The sequence below is a fragment of the Oryzias melastigma genome, linkage group LG6, assembly GCF_002922805.2.
Source record: "Oryzias melastigma strain HK-1 linkage group LG6, ASM292280v2, whole genome shotgun sequence".
In the NCBI taxonomy this organism is placed as follows: Eukaryota; Metazoa; Chordata; class Actinopteri; order Beloniformes; family Adrianichthyidae; genus Oryzias; species Oryzias melastigma.
Genome location: NC_050517.1, coordinates 12,162,461 through 12,184,570, shown reverse-complemented (window position 1 = coordinate 12,184,570; position 22,110 = coordinate 12,162,461). Strand labels below are relative to the sequence as shown.

The following is a 22,110-nucleotide window of genomic DNA, read 5'->3' as shown; positions in this document are numbered from 1 at the left end:
AATGTTTGTGTATGTGTGTTTGTGTGTGAACGCCTGAAACGTGGCTTCTTTGTGCTCTCCGTTCACTTCGGAGTAATATTCTTTGGTATTTCTTGGAGCTCTGTTGATGTAAACAGAAATTTGAGGCTTGTAGTTATTTCTATTATTGAGTAAATTGATCAAAAAAAGGATTTAAAAATGTTTAAAAATTGTTCTTTGTACATTTATTTGCTCCAACACTTTGTTTTTAACCCTCTCACGTTTGGTGAAAGCGATCTCCAGAGTTCAGGGGGTTCGTTCGGATGCCCCTTGTATCAACGTCATACCACACAAAGCTGTGAAAGGGTCTTAACAAGATTACTCCCTACATGACCATGCACTTGTCAGTGTGCACTCACATGCACACACACAGACACTCAAATACCAGCAGTGAGTTAACAATGAACTCTTTGCACCCAAAGGGGGTTGGGGATGTTTTCAGGGGGCTAAGCAACAGAGGTAGTGGTTGACAATGGCTTTTGTGTTCCACCGTGTGTATGTTTTTCTGTGTGTGTGTGGATTCACAGCAAGCGAGGAAGCCCTACGATGTGCGAGACGTGATCGAGCAGTATTCCCAGGGTCACCTCAACATGATGGTCCGCATCAAGGAGCTGCAGAGAAGGTGGTGCCATGACAAGAGTCCGTCTCTTTGACTTTTTTGTCCGTTTTTTGTGTTGGTACTGTCCAAAAGTTACAGAGACGACGTATTAAAGCTTCAATCTTTCTTGTATTAGTGGTGTAATGATTCATGTTAACCCTTTAACATCAGTGATGCTGAAACAGAAAATCTTTAACATACTGTAGCTTTTCAACCGCTGACACGATCTACGTAATTCCAGCAGATTTGAAAAGCTACAGTAAATCAATGAACATACACTCTGGAGCTCCGGTGTTAAAGGGTTAACTACGATTCGATTCATGTCATAAGTTGACAATGGGATTCATAGTTAATATTGGTTTATTTTAAGTGATTTGATTCACTGACCTAAAATCGATCCAGGACATCTTTAGCCAAAACTTCAACCAGTATATTTCAGATTTAAATACTTGCTACTGAAGAGTGCAGATGAAGTTTTCCAGATTTCTTGTAATTCTTGCAAGATAATCAAGTGTAAATTAAATGTTGTTGGAAGCATAATGGGTAGATCATTTTTTTTACCATCACGTGTCATCTACTTTCATAGCTCTTGATCATTTTATGTTATAGTAGAATGAATCAAAATGGTGTTTCATAGTATCAATCATTGATTTATCTCATTGACAGATCAGTCTGGTTGGATCGTAGGAGTAAAAATCGATTCATTCATTTAATCGATTATTAATTGTATTCCTAGTAGGACTTTAACACTTTCACCTGCCTGCATTTGAAATATTTTCTTACAACTCAGAAAGCTCATCTGTTAGCTCACCAAAAAAATAATTATTTGTGATTGATAAATGAACCTCTCTTGTGTTTCTGCTCATGATCTCATTACCCACCTGATTTTCTGTTGTTTTATTTTATGATTACAGGCTGGATGGCACTCTTGGGAAGCCAGGAATGTTTCTTCCAGGTGAATAGAGATTTAGCGCAACAGTCTCTGTCATCTGACTCCAGGCTGTTGTGCTTCATTGGTTCTTTACGTCTAATGCTACATTCACACTGGCCTCTGCAACACGCGTTTAAACAATCATTTCTAATGAAAAGTCTATGTAAATGTGCAATTTTGTGTTCATGCAACAGTTTCTATGACCATTGAGACTGTTGATGGTGAGAGTTAGACCAGTTGAACTTCGATCAATCAGGGACTTGGATTTGGTAGGGACATTTGGATGGCTTCTCTTTCCATTTGAAGAAGTTCCAACCGTATGAAGACTGATCATGAAAGAGAAATTAATAATTGTAGTTTGAACCAGGACTCTAGATGCACGATTCACGAGATTCGCACAGCTTTGACAATTCACACCAAGCCTCTTCTAATTGTGAGCACATCTGCTAGTTTCAGGTAGCAACAGTCCAGTGTGAATACTATGCCTGGTGTGTCTGTAGCATTACATGTCCAAGGTAAATGCAAAATGAAGGCATTCTGTAAGACTAAAGAACTGTTTTAATTTCAATAACAGCTTAAATCCATGTGCAAAAATGTGCTACTTTTTCTTCTCCATTTCCTACCTTCAAAGTAAAAAAGTCCTTTCATTACTGAATGTTATCAAAGACCTTCGTGTGTATTCATCTTTGTCATTTTATTTTTACCAGGAAAGGGAGAAGATAAAGAGTACCATACCATAGGAGCCCGAATGATCAGACTAGAAGATAAGGTAGGCACGCTTCAGTGTGAGTGTTTTCAGATGAGCTGATGAGATTAGCAGAGTTGCTCAGAAGCAAAGGTGTGCATATTTCATGGCACAGCTGTTTGTGTGTGTGTGTGTTGGTGTGTGCGTGTAAGTGTGACTTTACCAGCGTCAATCAGTATCAGATGGTGCGTGAGGCGAGATCTTTGGATAACTTCTACTGTGGCTTTTTCTGCCCTCTCACTCAAGCGTATACATACCCTCTATTATACAGACATTGATTCAACAATAGATAATTTTTTTGTATGGATTTTTTTCATTGTTGACGAGCGTTGCCATTTTTTTAAAAAATTAGACTGTGACACCTGGTAATATTTTACAAATGTTTATTTCCTTAAAATGGAACATTAAAGTCCTTAAAGAGAAAGCGTTTTGCAGTGAAGCCTCACCATAAAGCATCAGCTGCTTGAAACCTACTGGCAGGATTTACTACCGTCTGTGATAATGAGTTCATCATATTTATGATCCTAATGGTAAAAATTGGTAAAGAAAAAAATGTGATCAACTGAATTTGGTTTATCAATGAGAATTAGAATCTGCATAGATGATGATTTGAAAGAACCACTTCGAGGAAAATTGTGTTTTCACGTGTTCTTGTAACATTTTTGTGATCATGAAGGACATATACAAAGAAAATTTTGCTTTAAGTTGCTTTTCTGAGTATTTTTTTATAGTTCACATCATTGTAAATCAGGAGCAAAAGACAACATGTTTAAAAAAGCCTGAAGTTGTGACACTGAAAATACGCTGGGCTCTTGACGAAGGGGAGGGGAAGTGGGGACGGGGTTGCTCTGTGCCACCGGGTCCCGCCCACAACGCAGAGGTGAATTTCTTTTTTTCTTTTTTTTTCCCAAAATGTATTTATTGCTTTTTTTTTATTATTTACAAACAGGTACAAAATCTGATAAAGGAATTATGCATAGTGATAGTAAACCCCTATATCAGACAGATATGTACACAAAACAGTAAAGAGTCACACCAAAAACAGCATAAGGCTACATTAAAACAAAACAAGATTTATAAAGAAAAAAATTAAAACAGACAAACAAAAAAATACAGACTTAGAGGTAAATCTTTAATGAACTGCTGCTCTGCAGAAACTATATCCAAGAAAATGACAGTTTTTTTTTAATTATTTTAAGTAAACATGCCATAATTTTAATTAATAGACCATTAGGAACACTTTTACAACAGATCAAAAGATGATGGGAATGATTTATTTTGGTGTCAAAGAAAAACTTGAAACTTTGTCAATGGGGTGTTAATCTCGTGAAATGTCACTTTTTCCCTATTCTAAAACCATAAAAACCCAAAATATTGTTTTGGGAATTTTATCTGTTGTTTATCAGAATAGTAGTTATTTGGCACGCTTGTTGTAACCGTTTCCTTTTTTGTCAGAAACGTGTGTTTGAATGGAGTTCCAGTTTTCATGTGAAGTTGCTCTGGCATGAAAACAGCTCCTATACAATAGAACAATGGATTCCACTGCCACTCATTCCCTATTTAAGTGAGCCAACGCAGGATTTCCCTCACTTGCCCGAATATTTACCTTGTGATCTCGGTGTGCTCATTAATGCTGTGGCTCTTGAACGTTTGCATGTGTTGGTCGTAGTCAGACCTCTTTGTTTAGGAGAAAGGGTCAATGAATGAGAGATTTCCCAGGTCGAGAACCCCCCAAGAAACTTAAGTAATAGATATAAGTGATTTCATTCACTAAACAAGGCTCAGTAATAAAATCTACTACTCCTTATTCTTCTTTTCTCTACACTTCTTATATTGTTTAAACTAGTTTAAAATATCTAATCCTGCATTTTAGTGTCAAAACACTTAAAAATAAAGCAATACACTCAAAATCATGAAGGCCAACCATCAGTCATGATGGTTCTTACTTGTTGCAGTACAGCCCTCCCCCATCTCAAATGAAAGTGGCTCTTTTTTTTTCTTGTTTTGATGGTCCTTGTAAAGATGAACACCTGTTGCATGCTGAGGGGGCTTCTTTTTCCCCTGGTTAGCAGGTGGACGAACCCTCTGACCCTGGATCATTTTACATACAACATGGATCATGTTGTCATCTGTTAGTTTTTAGTTGTAGTTTTAAAGCCTTGAGTTTAGCTCTGTTGCTGGTTGTTATTGTTGGAATTATGTTTCTGAAGAAGCAAGGCTTAAAGTGCACAACTTGTATGTGTCTTTTGTAGAAATTAAAGTGAGTCATTAATTGTTATTGATGGTTTTTAGTAGGTGATTGCAGTTTTGAGTAAGTACTTTGTTGGGTTGTAATTGGGAAGTTTATTTTGTTCCACAGGGCAGCAGCAATCAAAGCCCTGGAAATATTTTTAAATTTTCTGATAAAGAAAGAGGTAAGCTTCGTTTTTAAAGGCTGTTATTGCATTTTGACAAACATTATTTTAGAACATTATTGAAATTGGTTGTAAGAGTTTTCATGTACCCGTCCCAAGTGGTGGTGGTGGCCCAGATTAACAACCACTACCGCCGCAGCTGTTGACCTAAGAACAAAGACAGTAGATATTCTGTATGTTCAAAATGGAAAAAGAGCAATGCTTATAGATTGGGAGCAAGTTCAAGCTCTTTTATTGTAGTGTGGATGGAGAGACAAGGGTTTCTAAAGAAAGAGTTTGCAAAGAATGTTCTGGAGGTGATAAGACTGTCAGATAAGATGATGAATGTCATGCTGATTGTTGTCAGTGGCTATGCCACCCAGGTTGGATGTGAGCAAGAGGAGAAGGAGAACTTCTGGAGGGAGATGGATGAGGGAATCTAGGATATCTCCAGAGGGAACAGATCAAAGTAGATCTTAACAGACACTAGAAGGAAATAGAGTTGATGAGTGTTCACGACAGGAGTACATAAGGACAGATGGGGCAGACTTACCAACAAGATTGCGATGACTCTGGTGAACAAAAAAGAAGCATAGGGTGACCAATAGGAGTGGAGGGAGGAGCACACAAGTTGATCACATCTTGTGCAGACACTGCACTCTGAAAAAGATCAACAACTGCAAAGTGGTGACTGAGGAGTGTAGTCAGGCAGCATGGTGACTTTGGTGACGAGGAAGATTAAACAGGACAATGGCAGAAAAAAAGGCCAAAGGAGGGTTGCTGTATGGTTTTAGTTGAAACAGGCTTTAGAAGATCAGGAGATTCTTCCAAATGATTGGACTTCTTCAGCTAAAGGGATCGTGGAGACTACCAGGAAGGGGATCATGGAGACCAGGAGTAAGCAACTTAGTGGGTCATCTATAAAAAAAAACGTGGGACACTACGAAGGTAGAAGACAGAAACACAGGGAGATACAGCACAAGCTGAAGGCGGCAAAGACCAAAAAAAAGGTTGAAAGATGACTTGTATTGTAGGCTGGATACAAAGGATGGAGAAGTAAGCCTGTACTGGTTGGTAAGACCGAGAACCTAAGATAGAAAGGATGTGCAGCAGGTCAGGGTGACTAATTGTTCCATTTTCAAGAAAAGGGTGACATGCAGAGTTGTGGAAACTTCGAGGAATGAAGCTGATGAGTCACGCAGAGAAGTTACGAGAAACAGTAGCAGAAGCTAGACTGAGGTCATAAGTGAGCATTTGTAGGAAACAGTAGGGTTTCGTGCAGGAAGAGGACTACAGAGACAATGTTTGCTTAATGAATCCTTTTGGAGAAGGACAAGAAAGGCCAGAAGGAGCTGCATTGTGTGTTTAGATCTAGAAAAAGCCTATAACAGAATACAGAAGGAGGAGCTGTGGTCCGAATGAGAAAGTCTAGAGTAGCAGAGAAGAATGCTGGAATTGATTGAGAATGAGAACTTTTAGAAAGACTACAGACTTGCAAGTTAGCTCTACCCAAATCATGAAATTTGCACCAGCATTTTGGAACAAGGCACTTCCAGGAGTCACTGTGGCAGACGAAAAGAAAAAGAGGAAAAAATCCCCACCTGCTTTTCCAGTGTGAACACCATGGCCCGGTGTGTCTGAAGCTCAAAGGTCTATGCAAATGCGTGTAGACCAGACTGCTCATAATCATGCATAATTATGCATTTTTAAGTCCAGCTATGGGCTCTACGTACAAATCGGGTGTTCCTACATCTTGCGCTGAACGTTCAACTGGTTGAACTTTTTCCATGCTTAACCATGGCAATGCAGCACTGTGACCAATCAGAGACTCAGGTTCGATAGTGATATGTGGGTTTTGTCTGCTTGCAAACATGGAAGTACAAACCATTGTAAACATGATCACGAAGGGGAAACTAATAATTGCCGTTTGTGCCCGGTTGTATTAATATGACACCAAGACGAACATTTAAAGAGAGAGCTGTGAAACAACAAGCCTGGAGAAAGATTTGCACCGCCGTGAATTTTTCGCTCTGAGCCTCTACCTATTGTGATGGGGGACAAGTGCGAATACCCAGTAAAAACACAAACGAAGAATAATCTTTTCCTTGCTGCTGGCGCTGGTCTGGTGTGTACACAACTGGCTGGATTTCCTGAAACCCTGTAGAGGGTGTTCTTGAATGCATCACATGAGGCCAGTGTGAATAAAGCATACCAGTGATGCTAGCCTAAAGCACAAGGAGCAATGTAGGGTTTAGTGTCTTGCCCAGACACTTCATATCATGGGCGAGCAGGCAAACGCTGATTAAAGGTCGACCGCTGTACCTCTGCACCACAGCAGCCCATGACAACATGACCCAACAACCAAATAGACTCAATCCTCCTAAAAGGTGATAATATTAAATGTTGGGGGAGGAGATTCCAAGTTCACATGAACAAAAAAAAAACCCATATAAGTTTGTATGTGAATTTAAGCACAAGGTGATAAATCATCAAGTTCTTTCATTAATTCAATCACTGAGAAAAGAACTTCAGTATAATAAAAACAGAGCAACATTTCATCAGTCAGCTTATGTTAAATTCATGAAGTATCATTTTGAACACAAAGACCATCATTTATCATTTTTATGAAAATTAACGTGGGGAATAGAAGTAACTGCAAATTGGCTTAATTTTTTGTTTGCATGATATCATTAAGACATTAAAAAGTCTTTGAGTTACACTACTTTTGCATGTTGCTCCAAATTAGAAAACTTTTTTAAAGAAAAATGTGACTCAGCTGAATACATTTCAAAGCCGTTTCCCAACGAGTTTAATACATAATTCATGAAGTCTTCACCTAGATCATCTTCCATTTCTTTACATTGTTCTGGAAGGATCTTCTACACCCTCTGGGTCTGGCTGAGTAAAGACGGACTGATTGCCTGTCTGTATATTGTCACTAAATCACTTTTAGATGAATTTATCTTCAGCAGACTGAGTGAGGGTACAGCCATTGTGCATCCTGTACCGCCTAGACAGTGATTTATCGCACACAGACAAAGAGTCGCATAGGTCTGCACAGATACACTCGCTCAGACACCAACACCAAGTTGATTAATCACCAACGTGTCTATCCCCCTACTCGCAAGATTGAATTCTCTAAAAGTTACTTGGAAACGAAGACGGATGGCACTCCGACAGTGGGTTATATCTGTCAGGAGCACTTGATGAAAAATATCTAAATGACAAGCTCAGACGTGACCTGGACGTGGCCTTTCACTGCAAGCTTGAGGGTGAATTAGACCTTGGCTTCAAATGTTCTATGATAAGCATAAAAATAAACATTTTTCATAGCAGAATATTACACAAAAGTAAAAAGATTTTATCTGTCTAAGGAACATGGGTCACTTTCCTATCATTTGAAGTCTGGTTGTTCCAGGGGCGGAGCTAGAACATTTTATATGGGGGGAGGGCATTATTATTATTATTACTGATTCATTTTGTTTAAAAACATTGCTTTTGTTGTTTATGCAACATTTAAAGGAGTTTGTATTGACGATTTCTTAATCTTTGTCAATAATGATACTAATAGACTCAAACTTTGGAGGGGTAAGTATGGGGCAACGCTTTTTGCTGCCCCCCTTTTACCGCCTTAGCTCCGCCTCCGAGTTGTTGCACATTAAAAAGTGACGCTTAAACTTAAATGTTCCAACTTTTCAGTAACATTCAGGGTAAAATGCTTTTTTTCCCTGTTTTATATATTTGAAAACACAATTATTTTGTGTTGTTATTCAATTTTTTATGCTTGCTCTCAAAAATTATCAGATAAATAAAAAAATTAAAAATGTACGATTTTATATCTGACACACTTGAATAGTTTCTTGGAATAATATTTTATAGATTTTTTTTAAAACATGCCTTTGTTTTAATTTCAGTTTCCAAGAAAAACTGAAGTGTGCCCTGCAGGCCTGCAGAGGCATGTCTCTGCACAAGACATCATTCACTGTTTATGACTCTAAGCACACCGTTGAGCTGAGATCACACTCACTCTGAGGTTTACCTCACCTTGCTATATTAGGGCAGTTCTGCTGCGGCATGCACGCCACGCTTACATCATATAGATTTAGAATGAGGTGCGCGCGGAAGAATCCGAGCCCTGACCTTAATAGCGTCTCAATTAGGTAAGTATGTTGTAAATTACAGCAAGGCCAAATACTGCAAATACTTGAGGGTCGAGACAGAGAGCCGTGTTTGTTGGGAGTCCATCTGTAAGGCATTTAGGGCCCCACGTCTCTGAAAACGGCGCTCTGAGGGGGGCAGGAGTGTGTGTGTGTGTGTGTTTAGACTGGTTGGGTACAGAGCCGGTGCAAAGCTTACGAGACAAGAGGCTCCTGCTGTAAACAAACATGTGTGTGCACGCTAGTTAAACCGTATTCACGCCAGGCACACTCATACGAATAAAACGATAAAATACATAAATTTTTTCACCGCTTCATTTTAGACATTGATGAAAATGACTTATTTGATTACAGACGTTATAAAAGCACAGATTACAAAACAGTTATGAGCTAACAATTACAAATAAGCTTGAAAAAGCGTATTTATATTTTAAGATTTTAAAGGTTTTTCTTTTTTAGATTCTAAAAACATTTTTTTTTGTCTGTTTGTTCAATTAAAAAAAAAGTTCCTGTTAAAATAAAAATGACTTTTGAGCAACAGACATTTTTTTTAAAGCTCAAGAAAAAGACTCTATAAGAGAACTGGACAGAGAGACCCCTCCCCCCTCGAGTTTCAAACAAGAAGTAGTTGCTGGTTCCAATCAGCTAAAATCCCAGAGAACTTTTATTGAGAAATAAACATCTATTAGTAAGTCATTATATTTGTCAGAATAATACTTCTTGCTCTGCCCCCCCCCCTTTTTTTTGGGCATTTTCCCGCTAAACCCAATTTCGTTCACATTATTATTTCTTTATTGCAAGCAGACTCAGCGATCAGATGCATCAATACGTGTATGTTGTGCCCTTTGGCCCCCACATTACAGCTTTGATTGGTTGGTTTTGGTGCAGCCCGCTTTCAGTGGTAGGGGGTGTGGACTTCCAACAAGCTCACTCCTGATTGGGGAGAGTGATTACCATAAGCGGTCCACTATTTTGAGTATTTTCATTGTAAAATGGACCCATTACACAGTTCTGACCCATACCTTTTGAGAGTCCCCATCCGTTTTAGGTCCATAGAAAATAGAATAGGACAGTCTGGGCGGAGCCACCTGTTGATTGGCAGAAAGTGATGACGACTTTAGAAAGCACCAATATAGGTCTAAGCTAGCATTGTCGTTTTCCTCTTTACCACTGTATTCTTCTTAGCCGCCCACAATCTTCTTTCAAATATTAATAAATTCCTGTTATACACGATGTACCAGAAGTAATAAAAAGTGGAAGCAAGGCTATAGAGACGTTGACTCAAAAAATTGGCATCTGAATTAATTTCATTTGGCTGGAGCTACAAAAAAAACAATTTTTTAATTGGGGATGTTACTCTTACTTGGTCTAGTTCTCCTATGCAGTCAATGGTTAGGGCTGTATTTGTGTCACGCTCACTCTGATAAACTGAACAAGTTTCTTTGTGCTGATTGGAACTAAAATGTGCGTCCAACTTATGCTTTGTTCAGAAAGTCAAGTATAAGAAAAAAAAAATGATATTTTCACAAGAAAAGTCTTGATTTTAATCATGACAGAGGGGCAACTCAATCTAAGTTTGCACTAGCCACAGCAAAGCGAACATTTTCAATTAAATCTCAATGTACATGTGCGTTTTGGGCTTCTGTGTTCAAAACTCTTGCATCAACGTGTATCTACATACGGTTTTAACTGTAGGTAGCGGACATGCACCAGTAAACATTAGAAAAAGAAGAAGAAGCCCATCCCTGCTTGTCCAGTGTGAACACCATGGGCTAAACGCACATTCAAGAATTTGGGTTTAGCACGTTTAAATACGCCTATCACTTGCCTGGTGTGAACGTAGCATAATAGTGACCAGTCACAGAAACTTTGCCCTTCTGCTACCCTTCCTCTGGGCTATTGTTGTCACTCACCAGTGTCCCACCATCCCATCATGCCTTTTCCACCTTTTTTCCAGTCTGGTTTTGTTTTCTCATGTGGACACTAACTGAAACTCCCCCTGAGAGCACCCTGCCTGTTGTTTTGCTGTATTTGATAGATGTGTGTGTGTGCATGTTTGGCCACTACGTGCTCTGCAGGGAGCTGGACTGACCAGACTGGTCTAAACAAAGAGAGGAAACTTGGCAAAGGAAGCGTACGCACACTCACACACAGACAGACAGACCTACACACAGACTTGCTGCAGAGGCCGTGTGGACGGCACTCACAGAGTCTCTCTGCATGTCTGGACTTGGTTCTGGATAAGTGCATGACACGACAACCCTCCATACAGTTTCTATTGTTTACCAGTTTTGATTTTATCTGGCTCGTTGAGTTTCGTCCCACAAACATGTCTTTTAGTCTGACTCTGTGAATGAAAGCTGGACTGCAGAAACAGGGCTCCAAGAAAGAAGTCAAAAATGTCTGAAATTAAAAACAAAATGTGTCAATAGAATAAGAAAAAATATCCTATCAAGAATTCTTGAGTCAAGAAAAATATTCCAGTCAGTATGACTCTTTTTTTTTCTTTTTTTTACACAAAAATGATTTTGCTTTTGAAAAACTTCAGAACATTATTTTTCTTTTTACTTTCTTAAGATTCAGTTTTTTCAGAGTTTCTGCAGAGGTGCAATCATGACAAAGAGTCTATTATAAATCTCCTCAATCATCCTCTGGTGTCAAACACTCCAGACGGGGTTCAGTAGCATCAGCTATATGGTAATCATGTCACAGAGTATCCTTTTTTTGCAAACCAGGGAAGAAGAAATCCCTCAAAAAGCATTTAACCTATTTCTCTTTTATACATTTGCTCACACTCATGACCCACTGGAGGCAGCTAAGGGGATCAATGTGTTGCTCAGTCACTCATACATAGAGCTGAGAATCAAACCACCGTCCTTTAAGAGAAGTAAGAAACTGCCACTGCACACGAGACGAAAACTATACTTATTCAACCCCATTGCCTCAGTCGCATCAATTAAATGTAGATAAACAACCCACCTGCTTAAATCCCCAAAGAATCTGTTAGATTTTTAGACTAAAGCTGACATGTTCCCATAGATTACCTCGCGATCTCACGTTTTGTGATCAACACCACGGCACTTCAGTGAAGCTCCTCAGTATGACCAGCCAATAGCGAAACCACAAGCAGCATTTCTGAAGATTGAGCTTTTTTATTAAAGACCCACTCCGATGAAAATTGTATTTGTAACATGTTCTTGTTGCATTTCTTTGTAATTTTTTATTCAAATCGGTGGTTTCGGGCTCAGAGAAGTACATCTGTAGAGCTCCAATATTGCTCACCATTTTTGTTTCACCGGTAATGTTGAGGTGTTCTGGGCACTGCGCGGAGGCCCCAGGGAAGGTCCAGGGTATGCTGAAGGGACTATGTCCCTCGACTGGCCTGGGAATGCCCCAGGGTCCCCCCAGAGGAGCTGGAGGAAGTGACCTGGTGGTGGGAAGCCTGGACATCTTTGCTCAGACTGCTGCCCCAGTGACCCAGTGGTTGTGGTTGTGAGGAGCTGTAAGCTCGTGAGAGAGAGTGTACACAACTCAGAATGAACTTAGTCCTAGAAAATGTTTTTTGATTATTGCTAAAAAACAGCACAATCACAATTAAAAACCACTGAAAACACTTGTAAATAGATCAAAGATAGAAAAGAAAACGTAAAAAAGATCAAAACACTTTTAAATTAAATCAGAATAGATTGTAGTGGGTCTGTAAGGGATGGAGCACTCAAAAGCACTATTTTAATTTCAACAACAATACCCTACTGCCATAGCTGGGGCTTAAATTTCAGTAATTTTCATCCAAAGTTGGAGAAACCATCCAACCAACCATCTGATTTAGAAGAAACTTTCAAAAAGCCAAACCAAAGGGAATTGGAACCTTGGCCAAAAGTAAAATAAGTCAGGGAGACTGCCGACAACAGTCATGTCGAGTGTCAGAGTCAGAAGCTCCCTGTTAGGGGCTGCCTAACCAAAACTACCTCAAGAAAACAAATAAACAAAGCCCGCAAATCAAGACTACCAAGGTCCAACCCCAAACTAACATACCAAAACCCAGCAATTTTAAATTGCTGAGCACAAAAATGGTAAAAGAGAACAAAACAAACTAGCACTACACCAACTAAAACCCAGCCTGCTCCTCAGCCAATTAAGGGACATTGACCAAACCTGCCAGGTGAGCCAAAGGACTGGAGGGAACAAAGGTCAGCAGCAGCAGGATGTAACAGGCATGTTTTATTTTGCTGGATAAACCTGAACCAGGTAATCAGTCATGATTGGTCTTGGATATCTGGAAATCATGCAGACACAGCAGTTCTTGAAGCCTGGATATGCCTATCCCTGCTTTAGATACAGTACTACTACATTTTATTTTTTGGAAAACTTGGTTGATTCTTGACCCCTTGGGGAATTCATGAGTGTTGCATTTACTGTGATAAGGATTCCAGCTTAGTGAGAAAGGATAATGTTGGGTTTATGTGGGACAACCCACTCAGCATCGGCGACAACCAGGGTTCATTAAAGGGCCATAAACGTACAAAAATCTCATCCTTGGTGGTTGTAAAATCGTTTCTCATGGGTTTTTAAGGTAGTGGAGTATTTTGTGGTGTGATGAACATGTAGTATTGTGTTTTGCCTTCTTATTAGTGCGACATGGTCCCACCCACATGTCCGCAGAGGACCCCTTTTGAGGTTATTTTACACACTATTTTTGGCTTTTCTCTCAGACTTTCTTCTGCATGGAGCAAAAGCACTCCTCTCACATCAACACTTCCCACCATTGATGTGGTGTCCTGGTGGCTTTTTTAAGTCCACAGTCTGCGAAGGGTGTTGGCGTGCCGCTGGGAGAGAGATAGCGCAGCAGAAGCAGTGCACTGTTTGTAGTGCAGCCCCAGCGTTAAATCATGTTTCGGCTGCGCGCTGGAGATGAAGCCCTGGCAGCTCCCAGACGGCCTTTGGCTTTGCCTCCCCTCTCCAAGCGCCACTCTCTAATTTCAGGGCCTGGACTCTGCCTACTACTGTGTCTTTACCACATTCCCACAAACCAGAGACGGACAGTCTGCCTGCATGTCTGGGTGCTTGCCCGCCATCTCTCAGTCTCTCTGACTTTCCATCCCTCCCTGCTGTTGTTTCTTTTTATCACTCTTTTTTTTTGCCTGCTGTCCCAAACCTTTTCTGTGGATCTTGGTCTGTCATTCCTAAAGTTTGTCCTTTTTCTTCTGTCTGGTTCTGTGCTTTCTACAATCTCACTGGCTGTTTCTAAATACTCTGCCACTGTCTCTTGTCAGTGGTTTCCCTGCAGCCTCTGTCTGCATATCTATAGCTCCTAGGACGGGCCTTCCCATTGGTTGTAAAAGCCCCTTTCACATTTTCGTTTTAATCGCCCTCCTTTCACGGAGCCGGGGGACACATTTTTTTTTGCCTACATGGTTTACTGTCTTGGCCTAATACCCGAGCTACTTTGGGTCGGACCACTAATGTACTTCCACATGGACCAGTTCATAACGAGCTGGAAGGTGTGAGCTTACTTTTGCAGGTTTTGATTGGGTCATGAAGCAGGGGTCTGAGTTTTATAGGAACTTGCAGTCCCTCTAAAACCCAGTGCACAGAAACCTTGGTGCCACCTTCCTCTTTCAGCACTATTAAATCATCCACTGTATGGAACTATAAACCAGCTGTGAATAATGCCAAGCAGTATATATTACACCAGAGGCCATGGGTGTAAATGTCACTGCTGTTAAGTCAAATTTGTACTCAGGAAACATATAATGGGCTAGATGTGTTTGTGTATTATCAAGGAAATATTGTTCATGGTTGTGGTTCGTGTGTATTTGCTGAGATTAAGTTCAGAATTCTTGAAATAGCAAATCTGGAATTGAAATTTAGATTTTTTTCAAAGAATATTGTTAAGATTAAGATTTAGGTTAAATTTATGAGGTTCAAGTTAAAATTCTGACTTCTGTTCTGTACCAAGGACTGATACTGGTCCACAGCCTTGGGGTCGTGGACCAGTATCAGTCCTAGGGATAGTTGGTAGCAGGTCACAGAGATTAAAATACCACCAAGTACACCTTTTTCCCCATCTTTTTTAAGCTAATCTGATTCTGAAGGAAGTTTTATTTGTCAAAAACTACTAGATTTCCCCCATCAGATCCAACTGGTTCTTGACGCGATTTTTGCATGTGTCAAAAATGCATCTGCTACTTTCTTAAAGTGGACGTGCCAACAGCGAAATATAAAACCCCCAAGCAAGCAAAGTTAACCAAAAACAAACATATTTGAAAAGTTTTATTTTTGCAGAAAAGAGCCAGTGAGGAAAAAGAAGAAAAATCTGTGACTTCAAAATAAACGAAACCTCCATTTCAAAGTCAAAAACCAGGACTCTTTACTTCAAATATGGAGTTGTTGCGACATTTGTTCTCACACACCATAATAGTAATGTTTAATATTCAGCAAACAGCTGCCTAATGTTAGGAGGATATTGCTAATAAAGTTACTTAAAAGGGTGGATTCCAATTTTATGATAATATTTAGAAAATTACATTTTTATTGACCTTTTTTTAATTCAATGTAGCACCTTGAAAGTCAAACGAGGCTGAAGTCTGCTTGTGATTTTTTTGTTTTTTTTTTAGCTTCCACTTTGTCAATTAGGGTTTAAGGCAGGGATCTGCAACCTTTAATGCTAAAAGAGCCATTTGGTCCAGTTTCTTACGGACCAGAACCCAATGAGAGTCACATAGTTTACAAAAATATACTTTAATTATGTTTTTTTTGTGACCATGACGTCATTCAGTTTTAAAATATAGTTTTAAACATTTACAATAGTTGAATTATAAAATATTTTACAAATTTAGCTTATTTTACTGTTGAAAGCAGCATACACAAAGTCCTTTCAAAATAAAATACAATCTGAATCAAATCAGATCCTCCTGTTGGAGTAGGTTCATTTAAACTAAATCTGAAAAAAGTCAAAGATGACATTTCTGGTGAATTTACATTGGTGTAAATTCTGATTTTTTTAAATATAAAATGTATACATGTAACTGCAGTTAAATTAATTGAAGAATTCTGTCTCTTAACAGTAACTAGGCACTGTTGTGCAGCAGACGACAATATGTGCTTTTTGTGTATTCTAATAGTAGATTAAAGCTGGTGCCCTTGTTTTTGGTCAGTTATCTGACATGCTAAATATCTAATCATAAATTGCAAAACATAATAAACTAAAACAAAAAATAAATATATTTATTCAAATTATTTTAATTTTCAAAGTGCCACAGGTTGCAGACCGCTGGTTGAAGGGAAAATCTATTTTACATTTGTGTGGTTCTAGTGTACAAATAAAGTTACAGATATTTTACAGAAGATAAAAATAGATTTTACCCTCAAAAGTTGAGAGAAACTGGAAACAAAAAATATAAAAATCGGACACCCATTTCAGTCTCATACAGGCTGGTCCGTGAAAATATGGTCTGGCATTAAACTAATTCATGGCCTGAAAAAAGTTAAACCTCTGCAGTGTAAAACATATTTTTATTGTGATAACAGATTAAAGCCCCGAATGGCCCTGTCTTGATATTTAATTATATTTTTAACATATATATATTTTTAGTTATTTTGTAAAAGAAGTGCTGAGAATTGAGCAACTAACACACTATGTGTTTACCCACATATGACTCCATGCAGAAAACCTTGCTGACACGGCAGTGACCTGCTGGAGTTATGAGCTCACTGAGAACATGACTGGATTATTAACGTGCATAAGCACAGCTATTTTCACATTTTATTGCTCAAGGTAACAGTTAATTGATGTACAAGGTCATTTGGCCATTTTGCCATTTTTGAGGAAAATATTTTGACTGTAACTCAGTACTTCAAAAAATAAAAAAGGGGTGCTGTTTTCAGTTTAAGCTTTTATGCTTTTAGTCATATTTCTTTTAAAGTCCACACTTGGTCCTTTAAATATATAAATAAAACACGCATAGAGGAACCATTCATATTTTTTAGTGCCTCTGCATCTGTCATTGCACTGATTATCATTCTTTTATGGATTTTGAACTAATTCCTTTTTTTTCTAAAGCGGATTAAATGGTCTTAAAGGAGAAATGACACTGACAAAAATGCCAGTGGAATTGTAATGTTTTAGTCTAAACTATTTAAAAGACTAAATTTAAGCCTCATGGTGGCACTGTTCGTGTGCAGAAAAACTTGAGGGAGATCTCCACGGTCAATGCAATTTATCTCGATTTGATCTGAATGTCTGGTGATGATTCCAAACCGACAAAAGGGTTTTCCTTTCTTCTCGATACTGATTCAAACAAATATTTGGCAAGTGTTGGAGTTATTAAAGACTGTTGTGCTAGAGGCCTCATAGATCATGAGTTGACACTAAGAAGATTTACTAACGCAGACATAGTTATGACTAAAGATGAGTAAAACACTTCTGGTTCAGACATTGGCTCTTCGCATAGACATATGCCTCGGGCATCATTAAGGTTCCTTGAGGTAATAGTGAAACTTTTGTGTGTGTAGCACCTGGTGTTTGTCCAATTTACTAAATTTTATGTAAATTCTGTTCTTCATGGTAGATGACTAAAGATATTTTTTATAATCAATTTTAATTTTTCGTTCTTTACTTTTTCCCCTTTAAAGAAGAATTAAAACAGCCCACCTTTGACTGCATGCAATTAGCTTTATTCCAAACAGGAAGTCAGCTTTGTCTGCTCTCTAATGTCACAATGAATAAAATCAGGAAGCTGCTGTTTAAAGCCTGCATCAATGAATGGAGCTATGAATGGAAACTCTATAAAAGAATGAATGGTGGACATCAGTAAAAGTGACCCCTCCCTGTGTTTGTTATGAGACGATGGTCACATTTTACTGCGACAGGGTGGACCTCATTCTTAGGATCTGGCCACGGGAAAAAAAGAAAGAAACACCTGCCCAGTTTAATGCTATAAACCCATGAATGCAATAACTTGATCTATTTCTAACAAAAAATGACATATATCTGTCATTTTCACCTATATAGAAAAGAATGTGGTGCTGTAAAAATGTCAAAAATTCGTGAAACTTAAATGACAGACAAACACTCCAAAAAAAGAAAACAGTCAGACTCAACACCAGATTTATTTTAATTGTTGCAAACAAGAAAAACAAAAAGTAACAAACATAAATTCAGTTTTTATGTTGGAAGAATGTACTCATAAAAGATGAATACTTGCACTGAGTGTGAAGTTCATTCTCTGATAGGAGAAAACAAATACTCCCATCAATCCATGACTTTTAACCTTATTCTTAATTTACGGACCAGACAGGAAAAGTAGCAAAACAAGACAAAAAAAAATTCTTTACTGTATATATATTTAGCTCAGGTCCTCTATCAGAGGTCTGTGAGCTTGAGGGTACTGCAGTATCTTAGATGTTCCTTACACTGCACTTTTCTGGGCTGAGATGTCTGAGGTCTTTCCAGGGATCTGCTGTAGCCATGAGGCTTTGTCCTCCAGCATCACATCCTCTGCTTTCCATTGTCTGAGACATTCACTGAGCACGCTGTCAGTTGGGGCCTTGAGCGTGACATATTCATGCATCTTGGATGTTTCACCCAGGATAGTGGCTTCCACGCTCACTAGTCCTCGGCCTCCTTCCTTATGGCTAGTATACAGTCTCAGGGTGCTGGATTTGGGATGGAACCCTCCATATATGGTGAGGAGCTTTCATGTATTAACATCCGTGGTCTGTATCTCTTCCTTTGGCCATCTTATAATCCTGCATAAGACTGGCAGTGCGTAACTGTTTATTCCCCGGGTCTTGTTCTTGCCATTGAGCTGGCTTCTCAGGACTTGCCTTACTTGTTGGAGGTATTTGGTTGTTGCTGCTTTCCTCGTTGCCTGTTCCAGGTTGACATTTGCCAGTGGAATTCCAAGGTACTTGTAACTGTCCTCAATGTCTGCTATTGTTCCTTCTGGGAGTGAGACCCCCTCTGTGTGGACTACCTTACCTCTCTTTGTCACCATCTGACTGCATTTTTCAAGCCCAAATGACATCCCAATGTCAGGATTGTAGATCCAGGTGGTGTGGATCAGGGAGTCAATGTCCCGCTCGTTCTTAACATATATCTTGATGTCATCCATGTAGAGGAGGTGACTGTTGGCCCCATTTCTGAGTTGGTATCCATAGCCAGTCTCATTTATTATTTGGCTGAGGGGGTTCAGACCTATGCAGAACAGCAGTGGGGACAGAGCATCACCCTGGTATATGCCACATTTGATGGACACTTGTGCAGTTGGCTTGCCATTGGTTTCAAGGGTGGTTTTCCACAACTTCATTGAGTTTCCTTTGAAGGATCTTAGTCCTGTTGATGTTGTACATCTCCAAGCACTCGGTGATCCAGATGTGTGGCATTGAGTCATAGGCTTTCTTGTAATCAATCCAGGCTGTGTACAGGTTGGTGTGTCGTGACCTGCAGTCTTCTGCGACTGTACTGTCAACCAGGAGTTGGTGTTTGGCTCCTCTGGTATCTCTGCCAATGCTTTTTGGTGTGTTGCTCATGAATTGATCCATGTGCCTATGTATTTTGGTTGCAATGATGCCAGACATGAGCTTCCATGTTGTGGAGAGACAGGTTATTGGCCGGTAGTTGGATGGGACTGCACCCTTTGAGGGATCCTTCTGGATCAGGATTGTTCGCCCTTCCGTTAGCCATTTTGGGTGAGTCCCATCTCTTAGCACCTGGTTCATTTGTGCTCATTTGTGCTATATATGTATGTATAGATAGATAGATAGCTGTGCTCTCTCTCTCTCTCTCTCTCTCTCGCTCTCTATCTATATATATATATATATATATTAGGGCTGTCAGATTTGTCGCGTTAAAAACGCGTTAATCCGACATGTGCTTGACGCCTATAATTTTTTTGACGCATTAATCGCGGATTTTCTCATACATGCCTTTCCATACCGCGCGCGCGGGCGTCCCGCCCTAACTCACCGGCTGCTCTCACTAGATCACGGGCGGGTCTCCAACCACCGAGCCAACTCTGGCCTGGCACTAAGAAGTTGGAGAGCTCCTGCATCCTAAAACCGGCTCCGGTTCGCGTTCAGTACCACGTCTGGTGGTACCGGCTTGCGTCCGGCGCCGCGTCCCGAGAGCTGCGGACCCCCGATGTTCCGAACAGCAAGCTCACCGGGGGACGTTTTAAATGTTCTGGAGGTTTAAGCGAGATCCAACCCCAGCATAGCGGTCTGTCTGCCGGCATATTCATGGCTTGAGCTCCGCTGGACACGTCGCTGCATCGAGCTGCAGCCAGAGAACGCGGCGGCAGTAACAGACTGTCAAACTATCCACAGTGTATCCCGCTTTTCTCAGTCTTTAATGTCTTAAAAAACAAAAGTTAATTGGAAATGATAAATCTCTATTTCATTTATTACTGTAGTTCAGCAGAGGAGGAAAAGATTTGGTCCTGACAAAAAATGAACATGAAAGTGTTATGGAAATTTGATTTTTGATTTTTTTATTTTTTTTATTTTACTGAACGTTGATTGAAGTTTTGAATTTAAAATGCCCTTCACTTGGACTTTGGCTTTTGTTAGGCATTTTATGTTACAGCCTTTTATTGTTAGGAAAGTTTATCTCAATACAATGTTACAAAATAAAGTATTTCTGATGAAAACTATGAATTTTGTCATTTTTTTTCATAATTAATGTAGAACTACTAAATTCCACAAAGCACACATTTATTCCTTAAAAAAGGCCACATGTAAATTTGCGATTAATCTTAAGTTAACTCTGGACAATGCGATTAATCGCGATTAAAAATGTTAATCGCCTGACAGCTCTAATATATATATATATATACAAACAAATTGTGTTTCATCTCATAGGTGCTCAGTTTTACACCTTGCTTTATACATGAGGCTTTAGCTGGCCCATATCTGGCGTGAGAACATTATAACATCATTTTACAGACTTCTTTTATTTTTAAGTAAACAAAAAGTTAAAAACTTTACTAAGAAATTAGTATTTTTTTAAGTTATTTTACTTTATTTAAGCCTAAGTCTGCTCTCAAAAGCAATAAGGCCACAGATGTAGAGATCAAATGGGGTGGTTTTCATTCCAATGGCACCTAAGAAGTGAGTCAGACAGCAGACAGAGATAGAGGAAGAGACAGACGATATGGTGGAGATCCCGATACTGTATGTCTCTGTTTTTTTTTTTATGCTGACGGAGAAAAAGGGAGGGAGCTGAAGCTGTCCTGATAAGCAGAGCTGATAAAGGGTTGTGCTGAACCGCAGACTTAGGGTTGAGGTGGAAGGGTAAGGTGACTTTGATGCTGTTCTGCACATTTACCCAAGAAAACACCATTTAGGGAGCCTGTAGAAAGATGAAGATGGAGCTGTTTAATCAAAGACCCAATAAAGAAGTATCCAAATGTGTTTGAGGTTTTCACATTGGACCATTGAGCTAACCAAATGAAAGCCACGTTGATAATTGGTATAAGCCTCCTATGATAAGTGTCTACTTTGGAGGTGGGTTAACAGTTCTGAGCAGCAAAGGAAGATAATGTTGCCAGAAGTGAAGATTTAAGGGCATGGCGCTCCAAAACGTTTTGCTGCTTAAAGCTTGTTCAGCATTACAGAGCGATTTAGACTGGAACAGCTTAGCAGTGATGAAAGGGCACTTTTCTGTGACTGCTGCACTTCAGCAACCCAACACAGTCAAAGCTCAGAGGAACTTTACTTAAATGGGTTTATTTTGTTAAATCACATAAAAGTGTTTACTGGTGTAAATGTTCTCATCCAGATGAATAATAATAATAAAAAAAAATTTCTTAGCGCCAAATTGTACCAGACAAAAGAACTACTTAAAAGCCTTAATTAAAAAATTTAAAAAAAAGCAACAGTGCATCTAATCCTGGAGCACCTTTTACACACACATATACATATACACATACACACACATATATATAGATAGATGGATAGATAGATGGATAGATAGATAGCGGTTGGGTGGCTCAGTGGGCTAGGTGAAGGGCTGATATGCAGGAGCCCTGGGTTCAATTCCCAGGGTTGTCCACTGATCCCCACCCAGATTGGGTCCTTACGCAAGACCCTTGACGCTGCTGCCTAACTGGGTCCCTGTGCTCCTCAAGTACAGGGTTGTGTCAGAAAGGGCATCTGGCGTAAAAACTCTGACAAGTCACTGATGCCAAACAGTGGGTGCTGTTACGCTGTGGCGACCCCGAAAGGGATAAGCTGAAAGTGAACCACTACATATATATCTATATATA

At 39.5% G+C, this 22,110-nt stretch overlaps 1 protein-coding gene across 1 annotated transcript in view; it reads left to right on the top strand.

The window, feature by feature from the left end:
• Positions 1–545: 545 nt before the first annotated feature.
• The window catches only part of LOC112151919 (potassium voltage-gated channel subfamily KQT member 1), a gene marked incomplete at its 5' end in the record, with an annotated part of 75,466 nt that continues 53,901 nt past the window's right edge, over positions 546–22,110 (top strand). The window contains 3 exon segments of the mRNA XM_024281046.2: positions 546–640; positions 1,531–1,571; positions 2,255–2,316. Coding sequence (XP_024136814.2) covers positions 546–640; positions 1,531–1,571; positions 2,255–2,316 — 198 coding nt within the window.